Below are 13,421 nucleotides of genomic sequence, written 5' to 3'. Positions count from 1 at the left end.
TGTGGTCAGATATGGTCATGTCCACTAATTCCACAGAGGAAATGCTGACACCCAGGGTAAAAACCAAGTCCAGTGTATGACCACGGTTATATGTTTGCCCTTTGACATGTTGTTTGAAGTTAAAAGAAGTGGCCATATTTAAAAAGTCAGTTGCATTAACATTGGTGGGGTCATCAACATGAATATTAAAATCGCCACAAAGAACAATTCTGTCATAATTTAAAACCAGAGTAGATAAAAATTCAGGAAGTTCTGATAAAAATCCTCCAGGCGGTTTTGGGGGGTGATAAATTATAACAAATATGATAGGTTGCAGCCCTCCAACTTTAAGAGTGAGAACTTCAAAGGAGTTAAATTCATCACAGCGTACTTGATGACATTTAAAATTTTTCCTATACACGCTCTCTAGCCCACCACCACGACCACTGACCCTCGGTTGACTAAAACAATCATATTGAGGCGGACACAGTTCAGCTAGCTGGCTATAGTCATTCATTTGCAACCATGATTCAGTTAAAAACATAAAATCTAGATTTGCAGACAAGATAAAATCATTTAAGATAAAAGTCTTACTTGAAAGTGATCTCACATTGAAGAGAGACATTTTAAATGAGTTTGTTCTGGGTGCTGGAGTTGGTGCAGTTGTCCTAATCCTTAAGAGATTACTAATATTTCTGTGTGGGATGTGCACATTTCGGTTTACTGGTATATGCGTGATGATGACGGGAATAGAATTCTTTGGAACAGCGCTGGGAGCAGACAGCTTTACATGCCAGCAGGTGGAGACAGTTGTTTGTGGCAGTGAGGCAGAGATCTGTTCAGTGAGCGGTGGTGTGTCCAGGTGTGCTGCATGAATGATTAGTCATTCACGTAAATCATGTGTGGACCGCCATCACAACGTAAAGTCTATGGGCCGAGTGGGAACTTGCGAGTGGGGGCAGCGGGCAAAACACTACTGCGCATATTCAGTGGGCCGCATACAGGGGCATGGCACAAAATTCTGGACCTTGTACATAGACATTGCCGATGGGCCCCTCCCCACATCACAGCTATTCATTCTAGTATCTCTTGCTTTGGATGAAAGTGTCAGGTAAATGAGTAAATATAAATGTAAAATGTATTGTATAGCCACATACATAAACTACAACAGTCTGACAGTGCAGACAGTTAGTGTATCCATACTGTGTTTTGCATAAACATGCTCAAACAGCGGCAATCATTGAACATGCTCATGTTTTTGGTGAACTAGACTTGTCCGTTTGTGAACTCATGCACTGTTGTGTTAAACACAATATTAACTCCTTAAATAACAGAAATGACTACACATTATGAAGAAAGGTAGCACTTTCAGGCTGAGATATATCAGTGCAACGCTGAAGAAAGAGCAAAACATGGGTGTATAATCCATGGAAGTAAACAAATTGGAGTGGAAAAAGACCTTTTTATACTATCTATAGTTTTAAAACACTTTTTGGACCCACGCAAATGAGAGAAGGATGTGATGTTCAGTTGTGCAATCACATATTAATACCAGGTGTAAATGCAGTCAGGTAAAATCATATCCAGATACAATCTGGTTAGGAGATGCATTCTAATACCAGGCGTAAACAGCCTCTCTGTGGGCCCTCCTTCCATGAGGACCCTGTATACTTAGTTCACACCACCGTTATCAAAGTTAAGGCCCATTTACACTCCTGTGTAGGGTCATGCCATGCATTTATACTTGTGCGTAGGTGTGTCCGTCATTCTGCGATTACACCCCCAAACGCTAGTTGGCAGTAATGCTGCAGCGTACACCGTGTTGACTTTTGCGGCCCGAGCAGGCTAACTTCTGGTTTAGCCCTCCGCAAAAGTAAATGGGGTTAAAATTGTATACGTGCGGCTGGTGTAGCCTTTTCAAATGTTGTCGACCGAATGGATCTCATTCTGATAGCGAAACGAGTCATTTCGCTCGGGTTGCGACGGTCAAATATATTGATTCACTGTGTTACCGCTGCCGTTTAGGCCGCTGGTAAACGTTACTTCAAAGTGCTGGGTACTTCCGGTCGGCTCGGCGGCATTGCGAGGCTTCCCAGCCGACAAATCACAGTGCTTACGTCGACTCGACGTGTAGTTAAATTTTTGAGGAGGTGCACGTCAGGCGACGGCGTAGCTTCTGCGTAGGCCGTAGCCTACACCGTCACCTACGCCGTTGATTCGATGCAGAAGTATAAATTACGCTTTAGTCAACCAAGTACTTTTAGTTGAACTTAACCACAGAAGTACTGTCAGAAAATGCTCAGATGGATCATGTTGGAAGTCAATTATAAACAAACAGTTTTATCATTTAGGTTAAGGAGTTATTGGATTTTCTTAATTAGCTTTGTCCTGTTAGCGACAGGATCCTTCATGAACACTAAGCTTACTGGTTATTTGAAATGACGTGATATTTCTATATTTGCACTTTTTGAAGTGGGTGAGGCCTTGTTCGAGTATGGTGATTGTGTGTGTTTCCATGCACCAATCAGAAATTAACAATATATTATCAGAATCACAGCTGTTGGGTTATTTGCCTATTTTTAAATTAACTAACCATAACTATTTTTTTTCCATGTACACAAACTAGCCAGTGAATTACATTATGTCTGAGTGACTAGCTCCACCCCTTTCTGTGTGCAATCCATGTCATCCCTGCATTCATTCAGGTTTCCTATGTTTCCATCCATTGGAAACACACATGAGGTGGATTAGAGACTCTAGTTGTCCCACAGGTATGAATATGAATGTCTGTTTATCTGTGTTAGCCCTGACCGACAAATGATTCAGACTGTTCGCCTGCCCTTCACCTATAATGCATGCTGGGAAAGGCTCCAAGTCTTCATGACTTGATTCTCTAGCAGCTGCAGCACCAATAAACATCAGCTGCCTCTTTATTCTAACAATGACAACATATTTGGGACGATGTATATTGATATGTGAGGTGAAGCTTTTCTCTCTACCTCAGCCTTTGTCCCTCTGTTTTAGCTGTTGCTGCTTTTAAAGTTGATAGGATGAGCTATCAAAGTGATATCATAGTCTCCTTTGTTATGGTATTGTGTTGCTCCAAGAGAAAGGGGTTTTCCTTATTGGCTGAAAATTTCAGGAAAAGGACTTCACTCTCAGGAGGGCAATGCCTGTGTGAAATATAAGAGCTTTAAATACAAGATAGACAGATGCGTTATCGGTGACTCTGCCTGTGGCACACACACACACATACACACACTCACACACACACATCAACCGATTAAATCTTTTCATAGAGCATTATCATGAATGTTATGTCATCGTTCTTATCCCCGTATCCCACTGGTTGACCCTAATGGACCCAGCTGATATGCAGAGACACACATCTGCTGCACTCTACTCCTCCTCCCCTACTCTTCATAATCACCCCATAAACAATGCAACAATACCAAAGCTGTTAAATGCTAAAACTAAATCTTTGTACAATGTTGGCAGACACACTGACACGGCAGCAAATGATCTAATAGACCTGCGAACATCAGAGAGGGGTGGATAGGAAGAGCAGCAAGTGGGAGTGGAAAACAGATGACCAGGAAACATGTGGAAATGTGTGTGTGTTTTCAGAGGGAAGACAGTTGAAGCTGCCGCCACAGATCAGACGGCAGTACAGAGGATGAACAGCAGGAGTTTTGGGGTGCTTGCTCATAGTTTGGAGTGTGGAGGCTTACTGTCTGATGCCAGTCTGGAGTGAGGAGTTTTTAAATTACATGTGCATCTGAAAAGGTTTCCCATTGGGACGGAGCTAAGGAGGACTCCTACTAGCTCCTTATTTTCTGCAGAGAAAATGGATGAAATTTGTTCTTCTCAATTTGGTCCAATTGGATTATCTTCTCAAAAAGTACGATCCCCCTTTATTTACGGTCCTGCTGAAAAATCGGCTGTGTTAACTGTTGCGACTCTACTGGCGCGTAACGTTTACCATATTGGTGGCACCTTGGCTGTACCACAGAAATGCAGGCTTACACTAATTGGTAAGTTAATGTCAGTGTATGTGTTTGTGTGACTGTATAGACAAAAGTATTTTTCCACTGAATTTTCCACCTCTCAACACTTAAACCGACATATCATGTGTAAAAAAACTGTGTAAAAAATTGTCCTTATGTTTTTGTTACTCTGTTGGTTGTCTTTTACAGGTTATATGTGTGCGTGTGCGTGTGTGTTTATGTGGACAAACATATTGCATTTTGAACATATTGCTTGCTAGTGCTATTTATAGCACAGAAAAAGAGCAGGAGCTCATGTTTATGTATCAGAGTATCCTCAGGATGATCCCTTTGCGCAAGTTGTGCTACCATAATTTTGAACCTGTGCCTTAATGAGCTTTTGCTCATTACATGCAAGAGAAGATTTGTGTTATTGTGTTGACTTCTGTGTGATTTACCACTCATCATGGCAAAAATGATGTGTAAATGTCATTCATTGACAGTGAGTCAACCAAAACTGAATCACATCATGATTAAACTAGAGCACACAAACCTTGGGGTCATGAGAGCTAACAGGTGAAACAGAGCAATAAGTGAAAAATTGCGACGCCAGACTTCCATTCAGATAGTTTTATTTTGGTTTGATTTCTATGCTTGTTGTGTTTCATTAACAGTCGAACTGGCTTGGAAAGTCTGGCTGGTGGTGCCTTATGTCACATGAATAGTGCATGAAGTATCAGACAGATGTTGCTGAATATGGATTTGTGTAGTTATGAAAAAAATATGATACATCTTTGGACTGTGGTCCGTTCTAGTCGTCACTCTCAGACCAAAAACTGGAATATTAGCCCTAGCTGGTTATAAACTAGGGATGGCTAGTGGAACTAGCAGTTTTTACAATAAAAAAAAATTATTTGTGTTTTCATCAGCTTGTCATCAGCTTGTGTTTGCTTTCAAGCTGATGTTAAATTAAGCGGAAATTGTTAATTTCTCTATAGAACATAGAAAATATTCAGGTATGATGCAAATTAGTGACAACAGGCATAAATGAGAAACTAGGACTTGCAAAAGGTTCCCAGGTACGTAATCAATATGCACAAACAGGTATTTGGGTTATACCAATGCTATCTCAGCTGCAATCTGAAAGGAAGAGGTGTGATGCGAATTTGCGGCAATCGGCATTAAGGGGTTAAGATTGAAAATTATGAATGAAAACAGCTGTCTGCGGCCTTACCTTTATTGTATGGATCTAAGTGAAGACGGCCTTTGTTCATCAGGTTATCACAGAGACGCCTCCCTATTAAAATATGTTTGAATTGCCAGGGCCTCTGTGGCAAGCCAAAGCTTTGATCTGCTGTCTCTGCTCTGCGCCAACAGAGATGATGAGTTTTTACACGTGCACGTGCACACACACACACACACGTATACACAGGAGCAAATGCACACACACAGACTTGGGAGGAACTGGAAGCCAAAAAGTAGTGATCGAACATAGAAAACTGATGCTTTACATACAGTATTTTTAAAATTAACTTGTTAGTTGAAAATCACATTATTATTTTTTTTTACACCTGGGTGGAGCTGGAGCATATACGGCTGTCTTTTTGAATCCTTTTTGTGAGGTTGCAAGGAGACAATTGGTAAAGTGCAGATACTGTAGCCACGACAGCAAAGCATGAGGTTTGGCACGTGGGGATAATCTGCATATAATGCCAGGTGGGGTTAGAAAGATGCTGAATTAATTTTCCTGCAAACTAGATACTGGAATTGCAAGTTTAAACTAAAATGTAAATCTAAATCCTCATGCTCAGATAGGTTGAGCATTAATGCTTAAGGGAAAGCAAGACAAGTGATCTGAGTGAAGATGTGAACTGAACTGAGAGGACTGATCATTTGATTCAGCCATCACTGGTCTTTTGAAAGCCGCTCATCTTTGATTATGAGGCAGCACCCCTCTTCTGGGCAGATATTAACCCTGCCTTATCACTGTGGGTCTTCCGCTTCGCAGTCTTGAGATTTGACTCTTTATGGTCCTTATCATGCTGATGGAGCGTAAAGTGACTGGAGAATGCCTGCAGAAATGTCAAGGAGTGACAGAGATAGATAGACGATGGAGAAGAAAAAATGTTCAGTACCAACAATAGGGAGTATGTGGACTATCTTAAGTTGTGTTTCAACACACAGAAATAGAAACTGGTGATGAATTGATATCTGTACATGTTAGTCCTCTTTTTCTGGAGAGCTGCCTCCTGTTGGTTGTTGAGCTAGATGGGGAAAAAAAGCTTTATTCTTTATTCCCTTTTAGCTTTTTTCCTGTGAAATATATCTGACTGTCTCTCGGAAAAACGCTTTTACATATTTATTCTCCAAGGGAATTGTGAAAGAATGGGCAAGTACTCAAATAGTGTTTATTCATTTTGGGCCTGATTTATGATGTTACATATCTAAGCACTAGGAGAGTGCTGGTGGAAGCTTGTCTGGGTCTGAGTCATGGATTGTGTGGCCTGAATCAGTGAGATCGAAGACCTAGTAGAACTTTCTGGTGCGGAGAGTGTGGGTATGATCAATATTGCAGTAAACCCACATTGACCGCCATTGAATTCCATCATTAATGAAGCTGTGAATTTCAGAAGGGGCTATGTGAGATAAATAATGAAACAGGCCCATTTTCTTGTTTCTGATTAATTATTTTCCAGAGTCTCTTGTTTGTGTCGCTCTATTTCTGCAGTTCTGAAGACTTGACACTTTACAATACTTCCTCATACATTATGAGCGGAAATGAGTTTATATTAATTCTTACAATGTGAAAAATGATCAAATAATTGTGATATATGTGTGATAAATAACTTAAGAACAGAAGTTAACTTAACGCTCGACATAGAACATAGATGTATGCACAATGTCAACTTTTAATATTTGCCAGTGTTGTAGCTGACCCCTAAAGGATGCCACACAAGAAATGAAGTGAAGTGTTTTTTTGTTGTTTATGATTTATGACATTATAAAATTAATTATTAAATAAAAAAATAATGTGAATGTGAATATATAAAATATAAATATAAAGAGTGAATATTGGACTTACATTCATTACGTGGGCAGAAACATGACTCCAAATTGTTTCTCCGGGTCTGCTGTGACAAAGACTTGTTGTGTTATTTTAGATTCTGATCTGATATATTTGCCCATAGTGGCTATACGTACCACAGATGTTCATATCAGTAATCCCTTGTACTTAACATAAATTCAAACATAGAAACAGTGGTAGGCTTTAAAAGGCCCTTGAAAATCATTAATCTTGGCTAAAACATAACCTTACCAGACAGAGGTGTGACGAGATCTTGTACCACGACAATATCCGGAGATATTTCTCTGTGAGATGAAAAGCTGTCTCACAATATCAGCATGACAGAGTATAAGGGTGAAACAGACACAGACACACACACTATTATTCCAGTCAGTCATATATTTTGTATTTTGAAGATTTCTTAAAAATAGGGTTAAAATTTCGTCTCACCAATATCGTGTATTGTCTTGTCTTGTGAGTTAGGTGTATCATCACACCACTATTGCCAGATCTACCCATCACTCTAGAATAAACCCATTCCTATTGCCAGCTAATTGTGGAAAACTGCAAAAATAGCAGTTACCTGGACTCCTGTTCTTTGTATTTGCACAACCCTCTGACAGACTTTTGGTTTCAATGTGAGCTGATCGGTCATTGGATGTCCTGATGGAGACTTGCTTCAGCAAACCAATAGTGAAGTGTTAGAGGGAAAAACACGTAGGAACACGTAGGAATTTGAACCCAAGTTCACTGTTTTCATCAGGTTCACATGATTCTGCTTGAATAGCTTCAAGCAGAAGCATGTGAACCTGATGAATTCATTGGCTATAATGCTATCCATGGAGTGAGCATCTATGACTCTTAAGAACTCCTTGAATATTGAGAACAGCTAAGCCTATCCTCAGGACAGAGAGCCTGCTAACAAGTACTTTACACAGCATGTGCTCTGTTAAGTATGCTTAAACATATGTTTTGGATCCATGAGAGGTTTGACTTTAGTTGTCTTTGAAGATAATCGCCCATGTCGTCTCAAAATACGCATTTTTATATTTTTGAGTACCCCATATGACTGTGTATATGTGCTTCTGTAGGATACAAAGATTCCAAATGTCCTACCCTGAAGGCTTTGAGTCATTAGGCTCCCTTGCCAAATTTTCCATGATTGTTTTTATTTTATACAGGGAATAACACATCTGATTACAGGTATTTATACATTTAGTTGTAGGAAACAAAAGCCGCGTTTCGACCAAAAGTACCATGTATGTTCACACACAAACTATGTGTTGTAGAAAATTCCATTCACATTGAGGAAGTAAAGTTCAAAGAGGTGTGTACTTGGGCTTGCACACAGTGAGTTGTCGACAGCTATATTAAATCTCTCTTAGTTGCCAACAGTGGTGTGGCCTGGTATTATGTAACAGTGATCAGTTCCGCATTCTAAATCTATGTAATTTTATGTGTGTTCATGTGCATTTAATGCTGTGTTTTCAAGGGGCATGCCACTGATTTTATTTATTAAGATCAGTTTACTCGTCATGGGAAGTACTACTCACCCAGTTGAATAGTATCTTCAGTGGCTCTGGAGACAACTTGGAAAGACGTGGGAATTTAAAAGACAGGGAGGGTCTGATAAAGAGACGTTTTAAGATACATCGTGGGAAGTGTGGGATCCAACTGTTTTGGAGCTCAACATATCTCAGTTTCTGCTGCTTTTATTTGACAAAACCAATTTTTAATCTGTCTCTTGTGCCTCCCCAAGGTTTACATTTTAAGTACAATATTAAACCATCCTGGTTTTTCCGTCTGCTATCAGTCATGTCTACATAGGATAAAAAGAAGAATTGGGAACAAACAAGATGTGCTGGTCATCTTTCAAGATCAAGATTAACTTTATTGTCTCACAAATTTGAAAACATTTCACATAAAAAATATACAAAGGTTTAAAAAAACATGCAAATGCAAGCAGCTCTGCAGGTCATCTTTTAGTACAGATTATTTTTATTCAGCAAAGCAAAGCAAAGCATAGAATTTAAGGATGTGTGTGTGCCTCTTGGAGATTGCCTTGTACAAGGAGAGTCTGCCCTTCAGCTCCAGCCTCCGTGCTGTCAAGAATCTGACCAGCTGAAGTGTCTTTAAGAACGCCTCTGAACTCTTAGCAGCTCCTAAGAGAAGGCTGTATAACTGACAGCTCTACTGAGGCACTGTATTATCTCCAATATATTGGATCTTACTTCACATAAATGTCATAATTGTGGTAGTGCATTTTCTCCATTTTGTCTAGCAAAATGTTATTAGAGAAATGTAAGATAACAATGGTTTTTATCATTTATGTGAAATTAATGAACTGAACAAGGTTCCTATTATTTTGTACAATAATATCAGGAGGTTTACTCTTCACCTATACCTGTTTCTGTTCTGTCACTGCGGTCAAGTTAATATTAAAATAAACTGTTGTTTAAAGGTCCAGTGTGTAATATTTCTGAGGATCTATTGACAAAAATGCAATATAAGATCCACATGTTTTCAGGTGTGTGCAAAGACCTTACATAATGAACCGTTATGTTATCATTTCCTTAGAACAAACTCTTATTTTCATTATCTACAGTATCTGTAGGCAGAGGAAATTTAAGGGAATTTCTGATGGCTATGTTGCCACTATGTTGTCCAGATTTTTTTTTTCAAAGTAAAAGCTCTCAATTCAACTCGAAATAAAGCTTTGCCGCAAAAAACGTTCTCCAACTAAAGAGGAAGTGATTATGTGAGTAACTGATGCTGTCATGACTGAGATCAATTTCATCATCACTATCAAAGTATGTATTTATTTTTATTTTTTGCCACTTAAGCACCATAATCTGGCCAGATAGCCTATTATTGCTGGTGGGCAGGGGAGTAGCAATAGACTAGACAGGTGGTTGCAATTCGCAACCTCACTGCTAGATGCCACTAAATCTTGCGCAGTTAACTTTTTAGAGAGAGGGAAGAGGGTGCAGCCTCAGATAGTAAAATATTGAACTGTGTGTCTATGGCCACACACCGGAATACTTCATAGCCAAGGTTGTATAGAGTGAATTCTAGAAACAGATTATAAAGAGATGGTATCATGCTCATTTTCAGGTTCAAAATGTTATTTAGAGGTTGTACCTCTTTTCACCCTGTGTTGAAGGCTTCGTTTTAGCTATGGAGTGATACATCTTGTCTCTAAATGATCTTTGTTGGGAGTTGCACATGGCAGTTCCTAGTTAAGGACTACTAGCCGATCAGAAGCAGAGAAGGGCGGGTCAGTGACCCACCCAAAAAGCATAATACCACCTCTTTAACATTTCCTCACATGAGATGTTGACGATTTGACAACATGTTTAGTGTTAAAGCTCTTTGATTTACTGTAAATACAAATTATGGGCTATATCTGTGTACTAATGCATGTAAACATTGAAACATTGTGTACTACATGCATTGCCAAACACACACACACACACACACACACACACACACACACACACACACACACACACACACAGGCATACATGCACACACTCCACTAATGAGGATGGAAATTTTTCTGTTTCTCTGCTGTCATCCCCGTCTGTATCCCCGCCACCAGCTGTCACAAGTAAAAAGTTTTCTTTTTTATCCTTTCTCAGCAAGCAATCAAATACAAAGTCACATCTCACGTTCATTTGAGTCCCGCTGTTCTCCTCTCCAGAACACTCTACCATTACTTCCTTCTCCCCCCATTCTTCTGTTCGTTTCAAGTGTCTTTATTGAATCTTCACCTATGGATGACTGTTTATGTGACGCAAATGGGCGGCTGTGGCTCAGGGGGTAGAACGGGTTGGCAGTTATTTGGAAGGTCAGCGGTTCAATCCCGGCTCCCCCCGGTTGTATGTTGAAGTGTCCTTGGGCAAGATACTGAACCCTGAATTGCCCCCGCCAGTGTGTGAATGTTAGTTTCTGTTTGAGCACTTACGCATGGTGAATGCAGATATAGTGTAAAAGTGCTTTGAGTGGTCAGAAAGGCGCTATACAAATACGGAGCATTTACATACATATGTGTATGCAGAACCAGAAGGTGAGCCTTCGCTCAATGTGAAAATTGCAATCAGCATGTGGGTGTGTCGGTGTACCACAGTATAATGCCATAAGAATTGCTACACCTTGCTATCCAATGTTCAATTCAGCCTGGTTAAAGGATGAATTCACACAATATTTTCTCACTTACTGCTGTCTAGCCATGCAAATTTGATCGATTCAACAGCAACCTTTCATTTCAGAATCAATGTCCCCGTCACTCTGGATGATCCACAAACCTCCAATGGACAGATTAAATTGGGACTAGTTTCTACCAAAGAAATAGCTCCAATGCAAACTGTTCACAGTGAGGTGTGTGGATTGTCTAGTAGCAGGGACAATAATTATGCAAAGATATGTTGTCTTTGATTTCTTTAAATTACATTTTTCAGTGGAAACTAAATTGCATTCACCTTTTTTGTACTGAGGAAGAAACGCAAGAACATAAAGCAAAAACTATCTGCAGAGGCAAGTAAAGAAGTATGATTTTTTTTTTTTAATAATTTGGGTGAACCGATATTTAAAATCTTCACTGCAATATTGTAGCCCAGTTGTAGCTTCCTCCTGCCTCAGCATGATGTGGAGCCTATAGCCCCCCTTTGAAACTTAAAAAAGAGTGACACACATTCTCCCTGTCTCTCTCTATGAGATTTCTCTATTTCTTCCTTCTCTATGTTGCTTTCACCAGCAGGTCACTGGGTAACAGAAAAGCAGCCCTGTGTGTTCACACAGTAGCATCTCTGTTGCAGTTTGGACTCTGATCCACATCAGCTGCCGGTTGCTTGGCTAACTGTGCGACACTGTGTCACTTTGCCTCACTTCTTCAAAGCCAGACACCTGTTCCATTTGTGTCTTAATATAGTGCTCAACTGACCCCAGTGTTTGTGTTGGTGTGTTTTTTCTTCTGCAGTGGAGCGATGCATGAGTGTAATGCAGTCCGGGACACAGATGGTAAAGCTGAAGGCGGGATCCAAAGGGCTGGTGAGACTCTTCTACCTGGATGAACATTGCTCCTGCATTCGTTGGAAGCCATCACGCAAGAGTGAGAAGGCGAAGAGTGAGTATGCATGGAACCACATGCACACACATGCACACACTCCCTTTTGTCTAACTGTCCTGCATTGTCTCTTATGCTGCTGCTACAGTATATAACATTTTTAAATTTTATTACAGTCAGTCCACATCATTACATCATTCTACATACATTGCACTGACTAAGTTGAAGGGGCACTCCACTGATTTAACACGAGTTTACTCATCACAAAGAGAAGCACTCAGCCTGTAAAAAGAGTTGTTTAATGTGTTTTTTGTGGGCTCTAGATGGAGCTTGTAAAGACTCCAAAATTGTGACAGTTATGAAATGGGGTTGTTGAAAGACAAGTGTCCAGCAAAAGACATTATGGAATTTTTTTTGTCATATGCATAACAATTACAGTGATGCCGTCATATGAAGCAAAGTTACGTAGCTGGTGTTGATCTACCTCTGAGATGGGAACATTGAAGAAACAGAGTCTGAACATGTCTGAGTGAAAAGCCACAGCCTGCATGCAGGTGTTCCTGCGTTTATTGCAGGATTTCTGTTCTGAAAGCGGTTGTTTCAGATTATGCTCGCTCATGAGTTCAAGCGAGCACGCGTACAAGCACACACCTGGTTGCAATCTTAGAACCGCACCGCTAGTGGCTGCTGGAAACTCCATAATGCCCCTTTAAAATGATCTTGCAAAACAATCCACTTGCAACGACTACAGCAAGGTTAGTTAAAGATCATGGTCTTGGTTTAACACAGAAAAAGTCAGCAGTGACTTGAAGCACGAGACGCAATGTTTTTATTAACATTTAATCAAAACTGCAATCTTTTCCTAACCTTAACCAAAGTGCTTTTGCTGCCTAAACTGAACCACAAATGGGACTCAGGATGTGAACACTGCACTATGCCTTGTGTTTGCAGAACTCAACAATATCTTTAGCAAGTGCAATGTTAAAACCGCTAGAATTGATGACCAAAAATAAGACCCATGTCAATAAACTGGAAATATTATTAAACTTACACAATAATAATAATTTTATTTCTGTAGCATGTTTTATTTATTTTTCCATGTATTCTATCTATACCCTCCTTTTTTTCCTAGAATTTTTCTAAAATTCGAGTCAGAGACACTGCTCTAGCTCTGAGCGGATTATCATATATTTTATCATTTATATCATTGTCCTTTTTTTACTTTACTGGTTTTATCAACCTACTGAAGCACACATCTGTCTATGGACCTGTACTTACATCTGTATAAATGGCAGTGTGTACATGTATGGATTAGATAAGCCTCTTA

The 13,421-nt window shown here is 39.8% G+C and overlaps 1 protein-coding gene across 1 annotated transcript in view; it reads left to right on the top strand.

Annotated features, from left to right (window-relative positions):
• plch1 (phospholipase C, eta 1) overlaps positions 1-13,421 on the top strand; it is a 50,125-nt gene that overhangs the window by 3,600 nt on the left and 33,104 nt on the right. Inside the window, exon 2 of the mRNA XM_046072816.1 lies at positions 11,977-12,154. Coding sequence (XP_045928772.1) covers positions 11,977-12,154 — 178 coding nt within the window. The remainder of the gene's footprint in view (positions 1-11,976; positions 12,155-13,421) is intronic.

Source organism: Micropterus dolomieu, linkage group LG17, assembly GCF_021292245.1.
Source record: "Micropterus dolomieu isolate WLL.071019.BEF.003 ecotype Adirondacks linkage group LG17, ASM2129224v1, whole genome shotgun sequence".
Classification (NCBI taxonomy): domain Eukaryota; kingdom Metazoa; phylum Chordata; class Actinopteri; order Centrarchiformes; family Centrarchidae; genus Micropterus; species Micropterus dolomieu.
The sequence above is the reverse complement of the archived record's forward strand: the minus strand, read 5'-3'. Positions and strand labels throughout refer to the sequence as shown.